Source organism: Miscanthus floridulus, chromosome 2 (assembly GCF_019320115.1).
Source record: "Miscanthus floridulus cultivar M001 chromosome 2, ASM1932011v1, whole genome shotgun sequence".
Lineage (NCBI taxonomy): Eukaryota > Viridiplantae > Streptophyta > Magnoliopsida > Poales > Poaceae > Miscanthus > Miscanthus floridulus.
In genome coordinates, this window is record NC_089581.1 from 164,034,410 (window position 1) to 164,057,013 (window position 22,604).

The window sequence follows — 22,604 nt, forward strand, 5'->3', positions numbered from 1 at the left end:
AGAATCATAGAAGTGGGAAAAGAAGAAGAACAGCAGAGTAGATAGTCAAGGAATTGATCTGACGGATATAGTGGAGGTAGATGGAGAGAGAAAAATTATAATAAAAACCAACAATACTATTTAAAAAACATTCACAAGTAAAAAAACAAATTTGTGAAAAAAGCTAGATATCTACACTGTTTACGAATTACGCGGGCAAACTTGCTAGTGACACTGAACGAAATGTGTACATAACGAGCATAAAATCGCAAAGCTAAGAAATTATGGCACCCATTGTTCTATCCTAGGTAGCACTTCTTGTCGATAAAAATCACGACCATCTTAAATGGAAACGGTATGTAGTTCTTGTAGGGAATTTTGTTTCGAATATAATAGTTGTTTTTGCATGAATTTGTAGATGAATATGCAAAAAAAAAAAAAAACCATAGACACGACAATGTATACTTAAGTGACTACACTAGTATTACTACGGAGTAGTATGTACTTGTAGCAGTGCAAGATCAGAGGCATCGGAGTCACACGATCGGTGCCATTTTGCAATCTAATAACAGCACATTTCGCCAGCAAAGATCAAGCCGCAACCGGTAACCCTCTTACGACTAAACCAGCAAAATAAGACGTCCGGGACATGTTATGTATGTACAGCAACAGCGTTAACACGTACAGTACTTACAGATTATGGTGTGGAGTGTGGACTGTGGTCCTCGTCAGCTTGGCGCCCGTCACGACACTTGTCGTCTACTAAACCCCGCGGCGTTTTCTTCTCCCTCTCCCCATCCGCTGTCCCTCCTCTCCCTTCCCACGCAGGCACCGCACCAGCGCCAGAGGCCAGACCCACGCTGGCACGCCACCTCCCGCACTCCACGCAGACACGCACAGCTCAACCTCCCACTTCTCTCCCTCTCCAACTGCTCATTTCTCCTCCTCCCTGTGAACGCGCGCGAGTGTGGTGCAGAGGAGGGAGGGAATCCCCCTTTCTGTTCCAGTGTTCCGCGCCGTGCTCGACCCACCCGCACTCCGCACGCCGCCTTTTCCTCCGCCCTGCTGCTGGCTGCCGCTCCCTCCCACTGGACGACCAAAATCTTTTCCTTCACTTTTCTCTCCCTTTTCCCCGCGCATGCACGGACTCTGATTGACGCCATGGGGGCCGCCGCCGCCGCATCGGCCTCCACGTCCGCTCCCGACACGCCAACCTACATCCTCATCTGCCGGGAGGACGGCAGCGACCTTCTCGCCGACGCCGACGATGGCGCCGACGCCGACATCGTCGTCGCCCGCGACGAACGGCTGCTGGTCGTGGACCCGGACGAGGAGTATGTCGCGCTGCTCCTGTCCGAGGAGAGCGCGTCAGGCAGCGGCGCCCTGGTGGAGGAAATGGAGGAGTGGATGAAGGCTGCGCGCTCCGGATGCGTACGCTGGATCATTAAGGTCGTTCGCGCGGGAGCTCTACCTCCTTCGCCCCCCAAATTCGGTTTTGCCAATGTTCATCTCTTCTTTCTTTGCTGCTCGCAGACCACGGCGATGTTCCGGTACGGCGGCAAGACCGCCTACGTCGCGGTCACTTACCTCGATCGCTTCCTGGCGCAACGGCGAGTCAATGTAAGTACCGATCAATGACCCTGCATTTCCCATTGCCGTCGCCATGTACTGACTGACTGCGCACTGCGGCCGACTGTGATGATGATGGGTTCAGAGGGGGCAGGAGTGGGCTTTGCAGCTGCTCGCGGTGGCGTGCCTGTCACTGGCGATCAAGACGGAGGAGCAGCACGCCCCGCGGCTGTCGGAGTTCCGGGTGGATGCGTATGAGTTCGACAGCGCGTCCATCCTGCGGATGGAGCTCCTCGTCCTGTCCACCCTCGAGTGGCGGATGATCGCCGTCACCCCCTTCTCCTTCATCAGCTGCTTCGCGGCGCGGTTTCGGGAGGACGAGCGCCGGGCGATCCTCCTGCGTGCCGTGGAGTGCGTCTTCTCGGCGATCAAAGGTTGTTCCTTTTTGCCCCTCCCATGCATTTCCTTCCGTTCCATGGAGCTGGATCGCGGCCGGAACTGAAGTTTTGTCGCAGCGATGAGCTCGGTGGAGTACCAGCCGTCGAACATCGCCGTCGCATCCATCCTCGTCGCGCGCGGCAGGGAGGAGACGCCCGCCGGCAATCTGGACACGCTCAAGGCGATCCTGGGCTCATCATGTCCGCAACTAGACACCGTAAGCCCCTCCCGCCGTGCCGTCCACCGTGTCTGTCCGTCCGTCGTTGCCATCCCTTTCGGGGGAGGCTGTTGGCGGAAAGCGCAATGATGATGATGAGTAACAAATGCGGCCGCTGTTCTTGTCTGGCAGGGGCATGTGTACTCCTGCTACAGCGCGATGATTCAGGACGACGACAAGTCGCCGACGCGCTCGACGTCGACGGGGGTGGCGTCCTCGGGCGTCTCTGTCGCCGCGCACGCCGGGAGCGGGAGCCCCGGCACGGGCGCCTCCGTGTCCGTGGGCGCCAATAATGCCGCTGGCACCGCCATGCTGGCAGCAACCCCGGACAACCACAACAAGAGGAGACGGTTGCGCTCACCTCAGCGACAGTAGGGAGCTGCTGGGCAGTGACGGCAGTGCAGTCCAGCTGCATTTTTCAGCTCACCATTTTCTTTTGCTGCTGATTGTTTCTTCATTCAGGGAGGGGTGGCCAAAATGCTCGAATCCAAACGGGGGCGAGATTTGATTCTTCTGATTAGTGCGGTGTCAGCAGGGTGATTTTGTGATTTAGTGCTGGAAAGATTTTTTGTTTTTTGTTTTGAGGAGATCTTTCCCGGGATCAAAGGGGGTGGCAGTGGACCAAAGCTGAAACAGAGCAAAGCTCTTGCTCAAAGCGTGAAGGCCTCAGACAGACCTGACCTCACAGGGGTACCTACCATGGTGAAAGTGAAGGAGTCGGAGTCAATTGTTTTTTGTGTGAAAACCTTCTGTACTGTACCAGCTAGTCCGTCTGTCTGTCGTCTACCTTTTTCTGTTTATTAATTAATAGGCTGTCAGTCCTGTCACTGCATCAGTGACAATAGTTAACCAGATATTGTTTCACTTGGTGCCTGCTTACTTTCTAAAATTTTGTAAATGTTTTTAAGATTCTCAGTCACATCGAATCTTGAACGCATGCATGAAACATTAAATATAAATAAAAAATAAAACTAATTACACAATTTAGATAAAATTCACGAGACGAATCTTTTAAGTCTAATTAGACTATGATTAAACATTAATTATCAAATAATAACAAAAGTGCTATAATATTATTTTCTAAAAAATTTCGCCAACTAAAGAAGGCCTCGACTATCTTGCTTCGCCCTCTGATGAGACGCAGAGTCGTGTCGTGCTCTTCGGACAGATTTCCGATGCCGAACCAAGGGCAAAAGGCTAGGAGTACTTGCTCCATTTTCACCTATGATTGATGACGAGGCCCTGCTGCTCGTTCGTTGGTACGTATGCGTGCAGTTGCCGTGCACAGCAGGCAGCTGGGAGTAGTTTTATCGCGTGGATCGTGAAAGAGACGCTCGTTCGCTGTGGTGCTGCTTTGCCTTTTGTGCCGTGTCATCAAATCGCCTGCTCGCAACCATGGTCCATCCATGGCCATGGCCCCCCCGCTGTTCGTTTGTGTCTCTTTTCCTCTCGTGCACCGCATACGCTGCACCCCTTCATAACTCACTGCGTCGCATATGGTTGCAGCTGCAGCAGTAGGGCAGCTAGGCAGGTGAAATGGTACAGCAAGGGAGAGGCCTGAGGCCCTCCTCACTTCAGCAGTCCAGCTTCCTCTCAGTCTCAAACTGCTCCTGCAAGGGATTCTTGTGAACACAAGAAGGTCGAGAGTGGCCTTGCAATGTGCATTGCCATTTGCAAACTGCTCCTGCGCTTCTTTAGGTCACACATGGCCCATGCGGTCAAAAGCAGAGGGACAGGCACGAGGTGAGAGGGACACGACCTGGTAAAAACTCGATGTACTGGCGAGGCGATGCTGGGCTGTCGTGCGCCTGGCAGCCGGCTAAAAGAAAACATTTGCGCAACTCAACGTGGCAGGGCTACCAGTGGCTGGCACTGTTGGAATTTTATTCCCAGTAGTTGCTTCGTGCTCAGGAGGTCTTGTCTCGTAGGAGAGGATCAGAGGAGTAACATGCTCAGGCCAGTGCTTGACTGGTCAAAAACGTCTTGGCATCGATGACACTGCTGTCGGTAGCGATGGAAGCCAGCTGCCAGCTTGGTGATGGGGTCAATTTGAAATGTGCCTGGGATGCCGGAACAAGGTTGGAGTAGCTGAACTGGCAGGCCTGTGCAGTGCTAGAAGTACATCACAGTTCAAGGGTAACTGAACTGGAGTAGTATCTCCTGACGCTGGCATCTGGATTGCTACAGATTCCTGATCAAACTTAAATACGCTCTGTTTTTTTTTTCTTTAAGGGCCCGAATGATTGCTGAATTGCCCAATGGAAGTTGTCTAAGCTGGAATTGTTCCTGCCAAATCCAAGGCACCAACGTAGCTTACTTCATTTTCAGCCGATGGCTAGAATATTCTGGCAGCCATTCCTATTTGCGCGAATGGACATTCATGTCGGATATCTAACCGAACGGGCCCTAAGCGATATCAGAAGGAAACAGGAATCCTGCTGAATTTTATACGAGCATGAAGAAGCAGAAGATTCAGGCCCGTTCGCAGGCCCGTTCGCTGGTATGAATCTTGACTGAAACTGGTTGAAAAACACTGTTCTAGCTGAATTATTGTGAGAGAAAAATACTGTTCCGACTGAAAAAACAAGCCGAATAAGCTGAATATGAGGTAAGCCGAACGGCGCCTCACAAGGCTCCTGCATCATTGCCCTGTTCGTTTGGGCTTTTAGCTTATAAGCCATATTTTTTCAGCCAACTAACAGTATTTTTCTCTCACACCAAATCAACCAACAATACTTTCAGCTATGTCTTATCATCCAAACAAGCCCAAACGAACATGACGATAATGGTCTTATCAGATCTTGAAAGCTAGTGGGGGACATTTTCTTAGCAAATCAGAAACATTAAAACCCCACCCATTTCTGGAACTTCTGACTGAAACATAACTTAGCAGATGAAGCAAAAGGGACGTAAGTGTCCAAAAAAGCACATACGGGTGAACAACAAGATTGCCATATACAGCTCCAGCCTCCAATGTTCCAAGGAAAAGCACCAGGGAAAAAAAAAATAAAGCAAAGAACAGCTACAGGAGTCCGAGGCATTTTCTAAGAATCAAGCCCACAACCATGGCTGACGCTCGGCTGATGCTCTAAGATCAAATACTACATACAGGATAAAAAGGGCGAAGATTCACTAAAACAAAAGCATTACCAGGCAGCAGAGATCTATCTTGTACACAAATGGCAATGCAGAAAACTTCATTGCCATGATCAAACTGTAGCCATGCCCAACTTCGGTTTCCGGCTGAAATTAGCTCTAGTTTCCTACGAAGACCCAACTGGTATCATCTTCACAATAGCTGCGATAGGCATGCCTACGAAACCGATAAAAATACATGCTATCCACTGGTTGAGCGTAAGAGGGGTAGTGTTTGCGAAATCGCCAAGGAACTGTATTATGATAAACTGGAAGATGACGGTGCTGCCGAGGACAGCAATGAACACGTTGTTGTTTAGAATGCCTTCAAACACATTTATCCTCTCCATCTCTCTCGAGCTCACCTCATTGAATACCTGCACAGCAAAGTTAAAGGTTAAGTTCACAAATAATCGCATCACTAGTGCAATAAATTTAAACCAAGCACAAATGCAAACTAACCAATTCATCAGCACTTATCTAGTTAGCTTGGACTTACCTGGCAGAATACGAAGCAATTGAAGATCAGTGTGTTCAAGACTAGATCGGAGTTATCGCCCTTGATTCCAAACAACCACTTCCCCTCTGTCTGTAGGTACCAAATTACAAGGAACTGGTAGAAGGCCTGTCCCAGGATGTTTCTCCACATAATGTTACTGATGAAGTTTCCTTTCCTTCCAACAGGTGTTCTCTTCATCAGTTCATTGTTTGGGGGTTCTGTAGCCAATGCCAGTGCACCCAGTGTATCCATGATCATGTTGACCCAGAGCAATTGCACAGCAGTAAGAGGAGCACTCCCTGAATCAGCATGAATACAAACAATGAGATGTTGATTTATGAAATAAACAAAAGGACATTCAGAATACGCTCAAGCAGTACAAGGATTTCCAAACCATGAACTAATACAGGATGACAAATGTACCTGTCAGGCAAGCTGAGGAGAAGTTTACCACCAGAGCAACCACATTGACAGTGAGCTGAAACTGCACAAACTTCTGAATGTTGATGTACACTGATCGACCCCATTTTGCAACGGTAACAATAGTGGAGAAGTTGTCATCAAGAATGATGACATCAGCACTCTCTTTGGCCACCTTCAAGAATATGTTAAGAAGAGTCAAAATCAAAATGGGAGTAAATAGTGAATTTAGAAGGGCAGGCCTGGTGCAGTGGTGAGAGCTATCTCACTGAGTCACCAGGTCGTGGGTTCGAAGCAGCCTCTCCGCAGATTTGTGGGGGGAAGGCTTGCCTCGGTTTTTCCCTTCCCCAGACCCCACTCATGTGGGAGCCTCCGGCACTGGGTCTGCCCTTTTTTAGTAAATAGCGAATTAACTTGAGATATCATGTAATTGATGGTGTTACTCATGGTCATGGATATCAAGATCTCATAGATGTCGCAGCCATATAGAAGAATCAAAGAGCAAAAACTATACTATTAAATATAGCTAAAAATTACTTTCCAAGATATTTGGTATCAGTGATTACTACAAGATATCAGTAATAGTTTGGTTATTGAAAGACATGGCTAGTTATTTTTAGCAATGTAAGGGAAATCTCGAAATTACCTCGGTTCCGGCAATGCCCATTGCAAGCCCAATATCAGCCTCATGAAGCGCAGGCGCATCATTTGTCCCGTCACCAGTCACAGCCACAACTTCGTCGAGTTTAGTTCGAAGATGCTTGACAAGGGTATGCTTATCCAGTGGTGAAGATCTTGCCATCACCTGGTGCATCCATAGCAAAGCACAGTGATCAATGACCTACTAGATTTTGCAAAAGCGCACAAAGATGGGTACTAGAACTCATGAACTTACCTGTATCTTTGGTATCAGTTGAGTAAGCTCTTCTTCACTCTTGGTTCTGAAATCTGGGCCTTCTATGGCAATGCCACCTTCAGTTAAAATGCCGCATTCCCGGGCAATTGCCTTTGCCGTGTTGATGTTGTCACCTGTGACCATCCTGACGGTAATACCTGCTGACCTGCAGATGGCAACTGATTCCTTCACTCCGGGCCGGACTGGATCTTTGATCCCCACAATGCCAATGCAGGTGTACCCATCTGTCGGGATCTGATCATTGACTGAGAACCCATCCTCAACTTCCATGTAGGCAAGACAGAGAGTGCGAAGTGCCTCGTTTGCGAAGCTATCGATTGTGGCCTTCAAGTGATCAATGGTTCCTTCATCCAGGGGGACGACATTGCCTTCCTCATTCAGGTACTTGCTGCAAGATGCCAGTATGATCTCTGATGCACCTTTGCAATGTGCTCGCAGTGCACCCTCTGGGAGCTGGACTATCACTCCCATTCTCTTCTTGGCAGAGTTGAATGGCTCCACCTTTACAAGGGTGCTTGCTTTGCGCACCGCCGAAAAGTCTCCACCGAGTGACAGCCCGAACTCCAGAATAGCTGTCTCAGTTGGTGTCCCCAGTATTTCACGTTTGCCATCCTGGTTCAAGACAACGTCGCCCCCAGTGTTGTTGAATATGGACTGGGAGAGAATTGTCATGACAGAGTCTGGGAGTTCGGAGAACAGGCTCTTCGCATCTGAAGCACCATCCACTTCTTTGATCTTACCACAGATGCAGGCTTTGACAACAGTCATGTGGTTTGTCGTGAGAGTGCCGGTCTTGTCACTGCAAATGGAGGTCGCTGAGCCCATGGTCTCACAGGCTGCAAGGTGCCGGACGAGTGCCTTGTCATTCATCATCTTTTTCATTGCAAATGCAAGGCTCAGTGTCACGGCGAGCGGTAGCCCTTCAGGTACTGCCACAACGACGATGGTAACAGCGATGGCGAAGAACTCAAGCAACTCCAATGCGTCATCTCCAGTCCAGCTCAAGTATGTGCCATCAATGATCTTGCGCCGGAACAGGCTTTCAGCGAGCACCGCGAATGTGACGACAGCAAAGATAAGTCCTATCTTACCAATGATGGTGGCCACACCGTTCAACTTGACCTGCAATGGCGTCTCATCATCACCACCTTCGCTGAGAGTGGCCATCAGCTTCCCCCACTGAGTCCTCATGCCGACTGTCGTGACAAGCATCTTGCAAGAACCATCCTGCACCTTCGTTCCTGACAGAAGGAATGGGTTCTCAGCATTGACGGCAACTGGCTCGCTCTCTCCGGTCAAGCTCGACTCGTTGATCAGAAGCGAGAAGCCTGACATGAACAGCCCGTCAGCCGGCACCTGATCACCAATGGAGAGGTGAACGATGTCGCCGGCGAGAAGTTCATATATTGAGAGCTTCTGCCTGTACCCGCTCCGGGTGACTTGCACCGTGATCTTCTTCTTCTCCTTGTCGAGGTCCTTGAACTGCAGGGACTGGCGGTAGTCGCTTGATGCTGTGACGAACACGACCAGCAGGATGCTGGCCACAATGCCGAGCCCGTCGTGCGCACCCTTGGGCCATCCCTCCGTGGCTATGCCAACGATGAGCGAGACAAACGCGCACACGGCAAGGATCATGAGTGTCATGTCCTGCAGCGCCTCCCAGACGAAGACCAAGAAGCCACGGGGCTCTGCCTCCGCGAACTTGTTGACGCCAAAAACATTCCGCCGGGTCGCTAGCTTGTCCGCGGACGTGGCGAGGCCGTCAGACTCCGAAGTCGATAGCTTGGACGTGAGGCCCTGGACGCCACCATGAGATTGCAGCTTCTTCACGTCATGGCCCTCGACAATCGAGCTCAGCTCCTTGGCGCAGATGCCAAAACCAGCCACCTTGACATCAGCAGGGACCTTGTACTCGCTCAATGGGACAAGGCCTGTGGAATTGAAGTGGTGGTAAGATTGATGATTGAAGAAAACGATAAAAGTGGTAGTGAACTCCGGACTCAGGTGGGGTGGTATCATACTGTGGATGAACTGAAGCGCAGCCTTTGAAACAAGCACGGCAACACGCAGCTTCTCCTGAGATAGGTAAAAAAATTTCATTGATTGTAAGTTCTTGAGATTGATACGCAGCTTACTCAAAACCCTACAATATTTTTGTTCTCAGAAAAATTGCAGATAAGTTTAAAGATAGATAAAGGTTAATTTAGTAAATTAAATTTACAGTTGCAACAATGAACTGTTATAAAGTACGGTAACATCCATGGTGAATCATAATCTTCTTAGCAGGAAAAGAAGAAAGCAAAAGTATACCATTGTGAAATAACTTTTTATGAACAATTCACCAATATTTTTTATGCGACTAAATTTCATAGTGTCACCTATACAAGGCAGTAAACAATTAGGTGCAAATCTGAAACACACGAACACCAAAATAATTTTACAAAAACAGATACAAATCTCTATGATTCATCGATTCCAAATATGGCCTAAAATGCTTGATTGGATGCTCTCTAGGGAATATTGCAACTTGCAGAAATAGAAAAGACTAACATAGCAAGATTCTTTTCCACATAGTTTGGTTTCTGTTCATGATCAGTACTTTGCATATAACATATTCCATAAATCAGGGACATAGTTTCATGTTCGCTGGAAAACAAAGTGGTTGAGAACCTGATCCACGCTTCTATTAGTCAATTGCTTAGAGGTCGCTTTCAGAGTCTGGGAGAACATGACGTTTCATATTTTTATGTATTTGGCTTTGGATGTGGTGTTGTCTGCACTTTCCTTGTGTAACCCAGACCTATTATAATATTGTGGTAGCGTGCCCTTAAACCCGGCTTGATCCGCTTATTTTTTTATCCGGATCAGTGTTTTTCTCTCACAAATTCATCCAGCATTCCTCCAAACCGACAAGCGAACGGGGCAAACCCCAATATGGTAATTAAAGTAAGGTTATGATCAGCAGGAAACAAACTATGTGCAGCATTAAAAATATGCTGCAGAACTTTAGGGGGAAAGATAAAGAAATTGCTGCAGAAATTTCGAAAAAAAATATAAAAAAATGTTGCGATGTCCTTATCTGAACTTATGATCCTAGCACTTGTATCGACCAATCTTCCTTTGAAACTGTGAGCAGTAGTTCTATACCACTTGCAAAAAAACGCGGAAAAGATCTACCACTGGGTTCTTTCTGAAGTCAGACTCATTCTTAGTAGTGGTTACTGGCACGCTCCATGTTTCCTTTTTGACTGAAATCCTGCGGCGCACACCTCTTTGAACAAATCAACCTAACTTGTGTTGACCGACTCTGTATCTAATTTCGCAACATCTATTTTTTTTCGAGACTATAAACAATCCCATTACCCACTGCCATCAGCTAAATCTTAGGCACCAGAAGGATAAGATACGATGAAATTTTAGCTAAGACAGCGCTAACATTGGCATGAACATTCAAATTGCTGCTGCGGTCTGCAAGAGCAGGAGCAGGAACCGGCGCTGCTGAAGCAGGGGAAGCGCAGGGAGCAGAGATCAGGGGAGGAAGGGAGAAAAAGCTCGCACGCACATGGTTTTTTCGCTTCATGGCGGTGGCCTCGTTGCGCTTGTCGAGGTTGGCCGTGAAGCGGAAGCGGCGCTTGGGGTTCTTGACGACGCCGACGACCTTGCGCCATCGTCGCAGCGCCTCGTCCGACGAGTGCTTGGCCTGCACGGCCCCGAAGTTCTCCTTGAGGTAGCTCTCCATCTCGCTCGGCTGCCGGATTCGAATTCCCTCTCCCACCAACCCTGCTGCTGCCGGGGCCGCGTGCGTATATATTCACTCACGCGGTCGCGTGGGGGAAGCTCCCCTCTCCTCTCTCAGCCGCGTGCCCGCGTCTGCGTGGGCGTGGGGCCGTGCCGTTGACGCGTAAGGACGTGACGGCGACTTCTGGCGTGGGCAACCACATTGCCGGAAGTTGCGTCGCGCACGCTGGGGGTGGAAGGACGGGAAGGTGCGCGGTGGTTTGCTCGGATCCGAGCCGGACAGGAGGAGGAAAGTTTGGAGGGAGGGAGGGAGGGATGAAGAGTGAGCCTTTATTTTATTTATTATTATAACGCTTTATTTTAACTATTTTTAAAACTGATATTTTTTTCTTTAAAACAAACACTTTTGCACGCGTCAACTGACATGATGCGGCCAAACCATTCTACCACGTCATGTATGGTGGCGCGGCTAGGCAGCCATCGTGGCAGCGACTGGTGACGTGGCCCAGCTCTGTCGCGCCACAGATCACGGCGCAGCACCAACGCGCGGCATGCCCCAGTAAATGTCTGTGACGTGGCTCTCTCTTCCCTTTCTCTATCTCTCTCACTCGGCCCCAGTAAAGGCACGCCCACCGCCCGCCGCGCATGCCCGCCATCGCTCTCGTCGGCGCACCCGCGACTGCCGCCGCCGCGCCACGCACGCCGCCCCACGCCCGCCGTCGCGCCCGCCGCCGCCCTCACTACCGCGCCACGCCCGCCGCCGCGCCACGCACGCCCGCCACCGCCCTCACTGCCGCAATCGCCCTCACTGCCGCAATCGCCCTCACTGCCGCGCTGTCGCTGTACATCGCTCTCCACTGTCGCGCGCCCCTCCATCTATCTCGTGTCCACCCGCCGCCGAGGCCAACGCCCGCGCCGCCCCCACAAGAACGAGCGCACGCTGTTGCCTCGAGGACGAGCGCCGCCGCTGTGAGGACGAGAGCACACTGCTCCCGGTAGGATGAGCACCGCCGCCACCAGGACGAGCGTACGCCGCCGCCGCGAGGACGAGAGCACGCTGCTGCCACGAGGTACTCCCCTTGTGTATTTGTTGATTGAATCAAAATTGTTGTTACTTAGGGTTAAGATGCAAAATTAGTTTGAATGATTAGTTAGTATAGTTAGTATAGTAAGTTAGTACAATAAGTAAAGTTAGTATAGTTAGTAAAATTAGTTAGTTTAGTTAGTATAGGCAGTATAGTAAGTGAGTTTAGTTAGTACAGTTAGTGAGTCTAGTTAATTATTGTATTTAGTATAATTAGTTGTTGCAGTTAGTCTTGTATAGGTGTTAATATTAGATTAGTTAGTATAATTATAATTAGAATATGTATTAATATTACTATGGATAGTATGTACGATGATTTCGATGACTTGATGAAGTTTCTTGAAATGTTTTTGTAGATGGATTGTTGTGTTAGAGTTTTTTACAGAGGAAGTGTTAGGAGAGAAGATGGTATGTTTGAGGATATAGAAGAATTAGAATGGTTTGATGAACCTCCTAGTTTCAACGACCTTTTGTGTCCGTTTGAATGCAAAGTTTGGCGGTGATTTCACACTGAAGGGCAGGTTTGATACTGAGAAGAATATGGCACACTATGTCCTGATGCCCTTGCGCGACCCTACTCGCTGGTCCTACTATAATAGGGTGCTCCAAGGTTCCAATGTGCCCATGGCTAAGGTGGTGGTGGAGAATGGGTACAGGATGCAGAGTGTCCTGAACGGGCCGTCCATTGACGGTGTTGTAGGCAATGAGCAAGAATTAGGGGTTGAAGGGGAACCAACTTAGGGTAACATAAATTTGGACGGTCAGTTGACGCAGGAGCAGTTTTATTCAAGTCAAGTAGGTTGTATAAGCAATGACTTTGATGTGAACAAGTTTAAACTAGAGGAGGAGGAGCAGGAGGAGGAGAACAGGATCGGTGATGTAGTTAGCAGTGATTCGGATGATTCAGATGATGACCAAAGAGGTAGACATGCTATGCCCACACCAGTTGATGCCATGTGCAGTACCTGTTCATGGTATGCCATTACCAACTGAGGTTTTGCATGTTATCTAGGCTCAGGGTAGACTAGTCATAGATTTGCTAGCAGATGATACCCCTTATGATTCATGGGGCAGAATTAGCGAAGCACAACAGTATGTTCTACCACCACCTTACACAGCGACTGAGCTTGAGCAACTAAGGTCGATGAATGTACCTTTTAGGGACGTTCCAAACTATATGGATGTCAGCATGACAGATATGGCAGTTTGTGATACCGGTCTTCAGATGTGTAGGAAATCATTGTATGACCATGATAAAGAAATCCTTAGTAAGGGGATGATATTCAATACAATGTCAGAGATGAAGCTCTTTCTTTAGGACTATGCTATGTATCACCATAGGTCATACAACGTCACTCATTCAGACCAGAAGTTGATGTACCACGTGATATGCAAAAACGGTTGTATGTGGAGGTTAAATGCACGAAAGAGACAGAATGATGGTAAGTGAAGGATAAGTAAAGTGGTTGAACCCCACACTCGCCTACCAAATAGGGGAAGGAAAATCATCAGCAGCTCACTGCACATTACCTTGCATGTCGTATATTGGAGCTTGTTGATGATAATAACGATATTTCGGTGTCTTCGTTACAACAGTCCATATCTGAATTCATTAAGTATGATGTGAAGTACGAAAAGGCTTGGTGTGCTAAGCAAATTACCCTGGCGATTCGTTGGGTTAGTTGGAAGGAAGCGTACAACAGGGTGCCTCGCATCTTATGTGCAATGCATTACTACAACCCTGGCTTGAAATGGTTTGTGGATACCGGAGGGATATATTTTTGAGACCCGTTGATGCATGTCCTCTATCATGTGTTCTGGTCGTTCGCGTAAACAGAACATGCATTCCAGTTTTATTGGCCAGTCGTACTTGTTGATGGTACTTTCCTGATAGAAAAGTATAGGGGCACCTTAATGATAGCTGCTGCTATTGATCCTGAGGACTAGATAGTACCCATAGCTTTTGCTTTGGTAGAGGGAGAGAACAATGAATTATGGTTATAGTTCATGCGGCTTCTACGTGTACAAGTGCTTGGCCCATCTCGTACTACATGTTTGATCTCGGACCGTCACCCAAGGCTTCTTAATGCTGTAGCTGAGCCTATAGATGGGTTCCCACCTCTAGCGCACAGATGGTGCATGAGACACTTTGCAGCTAATTTCTGGCGGCGTTAGAGGAAAAATGAGGTATGTGATAAGGTAAAGGCTCTATGTTGTGTACGTACAGAGCACCAATTCAAGGAGACAAAGAGAGAACTAGACAAGATGCTAAATGAAGCGAGAAAGGCCTGGTTAGAGCGCAAATGAAACAGAAGGCTAAGTGGGCATTAGCATATGACGAGGAGGGTTTCAGGTATGGCGTCATGACCACTAACTCCTCGAAGTCTTTCAATCGTGTATTCACCGGAGTTTGATCGTTGCCTGTGTCTAGAATTGTTGAGTTCTCCTTTCATAAATGCAACGAATATTTTGTCAAGAGATGGGAACTTGCGCAGAGGAATATAGCTGAGCAGAGGCATTTTGGAAAGGCCAGAGCAGAACATTTAAAGGAGGCTGAGGAATTGGCCAAGCAGCACACCGCCAAGCCATATGGACCCCACCGCCATATCTTTAGTGTACGGGGCAAGGGTGGCACAAGCTCGGGCGATGAACGTTATGGTGGACAAAACTATCGAGTTGATCTTAAAAAGTAGAGTGTAGTTGCAACGTCCCTCAGATCATGCATGCCCCTTGCTCTCATAAGATCACGGCCTACAGGGTTCATGGATATAACTATGAGGATCTATCATATATGTCACCCTTGTATCTCTGTTCAAACACCGTTAGTATTTGGGAGAGGAGCTTCGAGCCATACCTTAACCCGACATAGTGGCCACCTTATCATGGTTATGACTACATGCCATATCCGGATCTAATGAAGGTAGGCAAGGGTAGAAGGAAGAAGAAGCGACTCAAGGGGGACATGGATGCTATGAGAGGGTACGACGAAGACATATACGGAGGAGGAGACTTCAACGAGACCCATGGCAGGAATCTTTTCTCCATTTGCAAAGAACCTGGTCACAAGGCTAGCAAGCATAGAAGACAAGGGCAGCAGGTGCATATAGCATACATTTTATTATATTAATGTTAATTGTTTGCTATGCTATTTAAAACTACTATGTTAGTACATTAGAACCTTGGAACTATGTTTATTATGATATATGTTTATTCTCTAATTTTACATAATTGTTTATTCCTTTTACATTTACTTTATTTTTATGCGCTAATGTTCCATCATATTATAGTACTCTTAATGTTTGTTCTAACAAATCCATTTGAAATTTGAACCAAGATGGGGGATCATCATCCACAGTACCTCATTCTTGAGGTGCATTACGACAAGGACCACCGAGCCAAGTGCCTGTCGGAGCTTCAGGAGGACTTGGTACCTATTAGACTATGCACGCATCAGCCGCACCGCTGGGACGAGTGATATCGGTCGTACATATAGCATGTCGGCTTCCTTGAGATCGCCCGGGTCTTCAACACTGGGCTATTAATCCTCGACCCTACACTTCTCACTGCTGCTGTCGATAGGTATGATTTGATACACGTTTGCAATAGTACAAAGCATTGATTTGTCTTATTGTTTGAAGTAAAAAACTTCTTGTATTGAATTAAAAACCAACATGTGGAGGCCAGAGACCCACACCTTCCACCTTCCATGCGGCAATATGACTATCATGATGCAGGATGTGAAGATGATTCTGTGTCTACGGTTGGGGGGTCTTTTAGTGACTGGATCCTTGATAACGATCACTAGATGGACTTGGTGGAGTAGTTTTGTGGCAGAAGACAACCCAAGGATGAGGATGCTAAGAGAGCAAAGTAAGAATTTCTACGTTCTAAACATTTACCATTTTGACACCAACACATATTCTACAAATTATTTTGCTATTTAGACGGAGGGTGTAGTACATAACTTTTATGATGCGTATTGTCTTTGTCTAATTTAATGTTTGTTTTTATTCCCTCTGCTCTCATGTAATATCCGATGTTAGCTCTAATTTAATGTTTGAAAAATATTTCAAGAAAACATCCGGTGTCAGTTCGGTCTGGATAATAGAAAACTTCGGGGCGCCGCTGCACCCAAACGCTCTAGAGCAGGAGATCGAGAGGTATGCTAGGGTGTGGCTGTGGCACTTCTTAGGCGCCTTTCTGTTTCCCGATACATCAGGTAACACCATCAGTTGGGCCTTCCTCAACATACTAAGCCAGCCATGGGAGAATATAGGAGCGTACAGCTGGGGCAGCGTGGTCCTAGCATGGATCTATCGTCAGCTCTATGTTGCCTACCAACGCAGTACAGGAGGTACCAACCTAGGAGGTTGTTCCCACCTATTATAGGTTTGGTGTTGGGAGCGATGGCCAGTTGGGAGGCTCGTTGTTCACGGTTTATCTATAAGTGCATTGATTTTTTATTTTCCTCAAACTTGATGCCGCACTTGTGACTAACTATCCTATTTAATGCAGGCATGGAATCACGTGGACGTAGGACCAACTGCTCTGTACATCAGGCAAGAAGCAAAGGTAGTTAGAGGGAACCCAAAGCGGTGGTACAAGAAGTACTGGATATGTTAGACATCCTAACACAGCACTAGGTAACGACCACTTTGATACTGCTAGTCGGTGTTGTTGCTTTTTTATTATTCCAAAAACCTAATTGTAGTTACCTAACTTTCAGGTGAATTGGTGTCTTTGGTCCAGATTCGAGCTAGAGTGGTACCTGAGTCCTCGCACTGAGGAAGAGTTAGACGAGTGGTTTTTAACGGGCCACTAATTTTCTTCCACGTGGTCGAGATGCACTACCCTATAAGGGTGTATAGGCAGTTCGAAAGATTGCAGCCATGCCCACCACCGCTGTACACAACCAACAAAAAGTTACATGGGTGCGACAACTAAAACATAATAATTTAGTAGTCATGTGCATACATACAACCACTAACTTATGTTAAACTTGTAGGTACGATTGAAGGAATAGGTGAAAGGCCCTAATGGCTAGAGGGGTGAATAGTCTATTAAAAATTTCTACAACAATACTTAACAAACCGGTTAGACAATTATGAGGCGAAGCAAGTGTTGCGCTAACCTACTAAAAATGTAAGCCACCTACCACAATTCTAGTCTCTATAGTTTCTATCCACACAATGGCTATGTTACTACACTAAGTTAGTGTGCTCTCAAAGACTAACTAAAGAGACACACTAACCAAACTAACAAGCTCTCACAACTAGCTACACTAAAGAGTTTGATAACTAGTTTGTGGTAATATAAAGAGATAGAGTAAGATGGTTATACCGCCATATCGAGGAATGAAACAATCAATCACAAGAATAAATATTAATGAAGACCAATCACCTCAGAATCAAATAATGACACAATATTTTTTTTACCGAGGTTCACTTGCTTGCCGGCAAGCTAGTCCTCGTTGTGATGATTCACTCACTTAGAGGTTCACGCGCTAATTGGTATCACACGCCAAACCCTCAATAGGGTGCCGCACAACCAATACAAGATGAGGATCACATAAGCCACGAACAATTCATTAGAGTACCTTTTGGCTCTCCGTCAGGGAAAGGTCAAGAACCCCTCACAATCACCACGATCGAAGCCGAAGACAATCACCAACCCCCACTCGATGATCCTCGCTGCTTCAAGCCGTCTAGATGGCGGTAACCACCAAGAGTAACTGAAAAGCTCTAGTTTGGTTTTGGTAAATTGATAAAACCCTAAGTGCTAACCTAGTTTATCAAGTGATCATGAGATAGGTAGCACATTACAAGTTGTGAAGCAAATGAAGATCATGACATGATGATGGTGATGCCATGGTGATGATCAAGTGCATGGACTTGAAAAGAAGAAAGAGAAAAATAAAAGGCTCAAGGCAAAGGTATAAATGGTAGAAGCTATTTTGTTTTAGTGATCTATGTAACACCCTAGGTGTTTGGCTTCCACTAATTGTATTCCATTTCATAAACATGTGCACCATCTATCTCATCATGCCTTTGTTACTGAAACATGCATATGCAACATTTTCCAATTGTGTATGTTTCATACTTGAGTGTTGTGAATAGTAATGGTGTAACATGTGAATGCAACCTGAGTTTCTCATACCTGAAAACATGGCAACATGGTAGTAATATGACAAGTATAAAATAACCACAAGGTCATGAAACATGGAATTGAAACATATGAATGAATTGCTTGTTTTAATTGCTTTATCACATGTGATCACTAGAAGTGGTATAACAATTTTGTAAAATGGTTGATCATGGTCTATTACACCTTAACTACACTTAGCTTACTTGTTGGGACATTGTTCATGTAGATCAAAATGACCAAAATGCCCTCAAGTGGAGGTTTGACTTGAATTGACCCTTGGAGTGTCCCTGTTTGACTGATTCAAAAGACCAACTTGGAAACTTTGCATGGTTGTACACTCTTTACAAAAGTTGTAGATAATTTATTAAGGAACAAAAGTTGTTTTATGATCAACTCATGAAAATGTGTGGAACATGCTCAAACATGGCCCACAAGTCAGAATTACATGCTGATTTCAACAATGAAAAATATTATAAGTCATGACTGCAATTTCAGTGTGATTGAGCAATCTTTGGCTTGATGTAACTTTTGATCCATGGAGAATTAGGTGTTGGTCCTTGAAAAGAAATTGTAGATGGATGGTGCATCTACATTTTTCATGTACACCATTTTTGCAAAGTATCAATGGATTAGCCGGATTGACACGTCGAAATTTCGCTGACAGTCATTAGCATCGTACACTGAATCACCGTTTTTAGAAAATGGTCAGTGAGCACGGTGGCCGACTAGCTCAGGCGATGCTCGCCACATGGCGTTCATGCGCTACCGAGGCACCACGTCGTGTGTCCGCGCTCCAGAAGAGGGCCAGCGCCTGCCCGAACGCGCTCACCGCTCCATTTCCCTCTCTCGCCTTCTCCGCGCGCAGCGTCGTGTCCGCAGCAAGCTCCGCCATTGCCGACCACGCGTCACCGTCGTCGTGCGCGCTCGCCACCACAAAAATGAGTTGCCTCGTTCACCCTGAGCCTCGCCGTGATCCCCTCTCCCTTATCCATCATGCAATCGAGCCTCGGTAAGGGCCAATCGTCGGTTTTCTTCCACCGCCGCCATGGCTGCCCTCGTCGGAGTTGGCGCTCCACGTGGCCAGCGGTCCTCGCGCCCTTGCCATCCCTCCTCTATCTCGCGCTAGGTTCTAGGAGTGCTGTCAAAGCTCGTAGGGTCGCCTTATCGGGCTGCGATGCCGTCATCTTGCCGGAGCCGGCCCTACCGTGGCCGTGCGCCGCCGTGCTAGTCACCACCCCCTCTAGCTGAGCCATTAGCTGCAATAAAGGGTTCCCCTTGGTGCGCTTGGGTGAGGCAAACACGTTGGCACCGTTGCCTTCGCCGGAGAAGCCACCGGCGATGAACTACGCCACCGGCCGTTCTTCCTCCCCTGTTTCTCTCACTGATGCGCGGGTCCCCATCATCAGCCGCTGAAGCGCAGAGGCGGGAGCCTGACCTGGGCTGCGCTGCTTCTGGGCCGCGCTGGTGTATGCGGGCGTGGGCTTCGTGGGCCGTCGGATCTGTTCGGGCCGGCCCAGTTGCGAAGTAGATTTCTTGTTTTTGGTTTTGTTTATTTTGTTTTTCACAGAATTGTGTGCATGATTAAAAAATGTGTATCTCCTAATTGGTAGCTCCAAATGCTATGGTTCCAATTTTGTTGAGTTCCTAGTAATGTCTAGTATTTAATAAAAATATTATATGAGCACATGTTTTAGAAAATTTGGATGAATGAAATAGGACTTTGAAATGTGTTTTTAGAAGCATGCAAACTTGTTTGAATTTTATCTTGAGTTTCTGTGGTCCAAAAATTATGAAATTTTGTGGGTAATCTATTATTGCTTAGTAGAAGCTCTGGTTAAAATTTCAGAGCTAGTGCATGTATAGTTTTTGAGTTATAGAATTTCTTTTTATCAATGGATGGATCTTGTGTGAATTTTCATAATTTTTCTATAGATCTAGTATAGGTAAAATTTGGTGAGTAAGGTTCTTATGCTAGAATGATGCTAGTAAAAATGTGAAATCTATTGCTTGACACTTTTCATTAGGGTTTCCTAATTATGCAAAAAATAGGCATGCCACCTGTTATTTTGGATACAGCAAGTTCTGCTTGCTCAATGGCTTTGAAATTTTTATGGTAGTCTATGTGAAGCATGAGATAGCTACTGTAATTTTTGTAGATTTTTATGAACAGTTTTGCTATATATTCCTTTAATCACTTAATTAACTAAATAAATTTGAAAAGGATATTAAATAATTTATTTAGAAGTTGGCACTATACTTTCTAGTGTTTCTTTGGTATGTGCAACAAGTTGGTTAACTTGGCTTGGTCAAATTATGCTTTTGCATCATCATTAAATGATTAAGCTAGTAACCCTGTCATTTCTGGATAGATTCTATGTTTACTGGAAATCGATTTGGTTAACATAAGAATCATGCTTTGATGTTTACAATTGAATTGTAGAGAATCTCACAAGCTTTCCAGAATGTCCTCATGCAAGTCATTTGGAATTGTAGAACTTTAGTTGTGATTGAATTAAGGGACTACTTGTGTGCATATGAAACTTTAAATGTTAATTTATGTATGCCTTTACTATTTCTAAGTTTGCGAAAATGTTCCTAGGTGTTAGGCCTTTAACTAAAGATGAGCATCTTTATCTTAGGTTATGCAAGTTAGGTAAGTTGATCTTGTTCTTCAAGTTAAATTAGATACCTATTTTAAAGTGATTTGAATAGGGCTAGTCTTACTCGGTAAATGAGTGTCCAGTGATATTTTTGGTAAACACTTACTGTGATTCATTCATCATGAGCATCATATCATTCCTTATGCATCCATGATATTTATCTCGTGCATCGGCATGCAATAGGTGTACCGGAGGGAGTAACACTACTGGAATTCGAGGAACCGAGCGAGCAGCAGCAGCCGACACCGGAGGTTCAGGAGGTGTAGCCTTCAGGAGAAGTGCCAGACGAGGTCGCCGTTGAGTGCCTGGATCACCGTCCTTGCAACTTTGTGAAAGGCAAGCCCCGGAGCATATTAAGCCTCCTAATTTCTGAAATGCAGTTACAGTATTATTATTACATATGTTGTTGCATTAAGTTTAGGTGTTGGATGCAAACACTTGCTGCATTGGTTACCCAATCCTTGTCCAGATATTGTTACCCTAAATCCTATGTAGCTCAGGCTCGTGTAGTGCTTAGCCCTACTTAAACACGGTAAAAGTCAGGTGATTTCCTATCACCTGCGAGATATAGGAAGATACATGTGGCACGGTTGGCTATATTTGCTATCGTCGAAAAGAACCAGTCTTAATTTGAAATGAAGACCGAACGGAGGCTTGCTGGTTTGTAGTGACTCCGTCTGTGTCGCTTAAGGACTGATTCTTGGAGCCTTTCCAGTTCATGTTGAACGCATGCCTCTCTCTTAGTTGGCCATGTTCAAAGACCGACCACGAAGCCAAGTAGCTCAACTCAGGCCGGGAGTCGATAAGTATAAAGTACGCCTCGGAAGGGTGCCGTAGGCATGAGTCCAAGGGCAGGTGATTTGAAAGTCCTGATCATCCTGGCAGAAGGGTAATCCCTGAGAGTGCTGGCACTGATTGAACCCGTGAATTTGGTTCTTGAGTTGTACCAAAGGTAACCCATGGCTACCCTTGCTAAGTATGCCAGGGTGAGAGTTAGGAATACCCCCTCAGCTGAGTTGTAATTCGATTCGAGTCGCCGTCTCTCCCGGTTAGTAAGAACTTGACGGGTTTATCTCCAATGTAGATACACTAAATAACATAATGGTTCATAATTGATGATATAATGATGACAGCCTTATTATACCTGCTATGGTTAATATTGTTTGCTCCTAATAAGTGAGTGCTCTAGTATAGGTGCTAATCTAGTGGACAGGTAAATAATGATAAGCTTGATGCTAAGTTTAAATTGGTTACTATAATCATAAGCTTTTTTATGCAACTGTGTCAAGCTAGCCCACCTGAAAAGCCTTGCATGATCCTTGGTGTCCTTTATTTCTGGTTCCAACGGGTAAGTCTAGCTGAGTACCTTCTCGTACTCAGGGTTTATCTCCCACCTGTTGCAGATGACCAGTTCTACTTTGGTTGCTGCAAGTACTGCCTTCTCCCAGCTAGGGATGAAGACTAGACCGTTGGGCGCGGTCTCTACTAGTTCTCGTACCTGTTAATGCTTTTATGGGACATGACTCAGACTTGGCAATGTAATCGAAAACTATGATGTTTTGTACTAAACTATGTTGCTTCCACACACTCAAACTTGGTTTGTAATATTCTATTTAAACTCTGATGGATGTAATCTGAATGCTTATTATGAAATATTGTAACAGATGATGTGTTGTGTTGAATCACTACGATCTTAGTTTGTATGTTGAGAGTTGGTTGAAATCCTTCGTGATTTCCGGACTATCGGGATTATGGGAGCTTAAGTACAGAAATTTGATCGCTTCGGTGATTGTTTTTGTACTTAC

At 46.3% G+C, this 22,604-nt stretch overlaps 2 protein-coding genes across 4 annotated transcripts; one reads left to right on the forward strand and one right to left on the reverse strand.

Moving 5' to 3' along the window:
* Positions 1-648: 648 nt before the first annotated feature.
* Positions 649-3,055, forward strand: LOC136540437 (cyclin-D5-3-like). The gene is made up of 5 exons (XM_066532443.1): positions 649-1,428; positions 1,513-1,599; positions 1,694-1,982; positions 2,064-2,203; positions 2,336-3,055. Exons 1-5 carry the CDS (start codon positions 679-681, stop codon positions 2,576-2,578), a joined length of 1,509 nt encoding a protein of 502 aa, XP_066388540.1. The 5' UTR covers positions 649-678; the 3' UTR covers positions 2,579-3,055.
* Positions 3,056-5,139: 2,084 nt separating this feature from the next.
* On the reverse strand, positions 5,140-11,187 carry LOC136535554 (calcium-transporting ATPase 10, plasma membrane-type-like). 3 transcript variants are annotated; one of them, XM_066527844.1, is made up of 7 exons: positions 10,736-11,186; positions 9,195-9,249; positions 7,153-9,104; positions 6,904-7,062; positions 6,261-6,432; positions 5,838-6,136; positions 5,140-5,715 (listed from the first exon to the last, which is right to left on the reverse strand). In XM_066527844.1, the coding sequence occupies exons 1-7, from the start codon at positions 10,910-10,912 to the stop codon at positions 5,467-5,469; spliced, it is 3,063 nt and encodes a 1,020-aa protein (XP_066383941.1). In that variant the 5' UTR covers positions 10,913-11,186; the 3' UTR covers positions 5,140-5,466. The 3 variants fall into 3 exon arrangements, with proteins under 3 accessions (XP_066383941.1, XP_066383940.1, XP_066383942.1); XM_066527845.1 differs by having other exon boundaries at positions 5,573-5,715; positions 5,801-6,136; positions 10,736-11,187; XM_066527843.1 differs by having other exon boundaries at positions 7,153-9,249; positions 10,736-11,187.
* Between the last annotated feature and the right edge of the window lie 11,417 nt (positions 11,188-22,604).

Bases quoted from the DNA above. Each gene is read 5' to 3' on its own strand.
- LOC136540437 (XM_066532443.1), top strand. From the start codon at position 679: ATGGTGTGGAGTGTGGACTGTGGTCCTCGTCAGCTTGGCGCCCGTCAC. The intron at 1,600-1,693 runs GTAAGTACCGAT...TGATGGGTTCAG, and splicing joins TGGCGCAACGGCGAGTCAAT to AGGGGGCAGGAGTGGGCTTT. The intron at 2,204-2,335 runs GTAAGCCCCTCC...CTTGTCTGGCAG, and splicing joins CATGTCCGCAACTAGACACC to GGGCATGTGTACTCCTGCTA.
- LOC136535554 (XM_066527843.1), bottom strand. From the start codon at position 10,912: ATGGAGAGCTACCTCAAGGAGAACTTCGGGGCCGTGCAGGCCAAGCAC. The intron at 7,063-7,152 runs GTAAGTTCATGA...TGGATGCACCAG, and splicing joins AACTGATACCAAAGATACAG to GTGATGGCAAGATCTTCACC. The intron at 6,137-6,260 runs GTACATTTGTCA...ATGCTGATTCAG, and splicing joins CTCCTCAGCTTGCCTGACAG to GGAGTGCTCCTCTTACTGCT.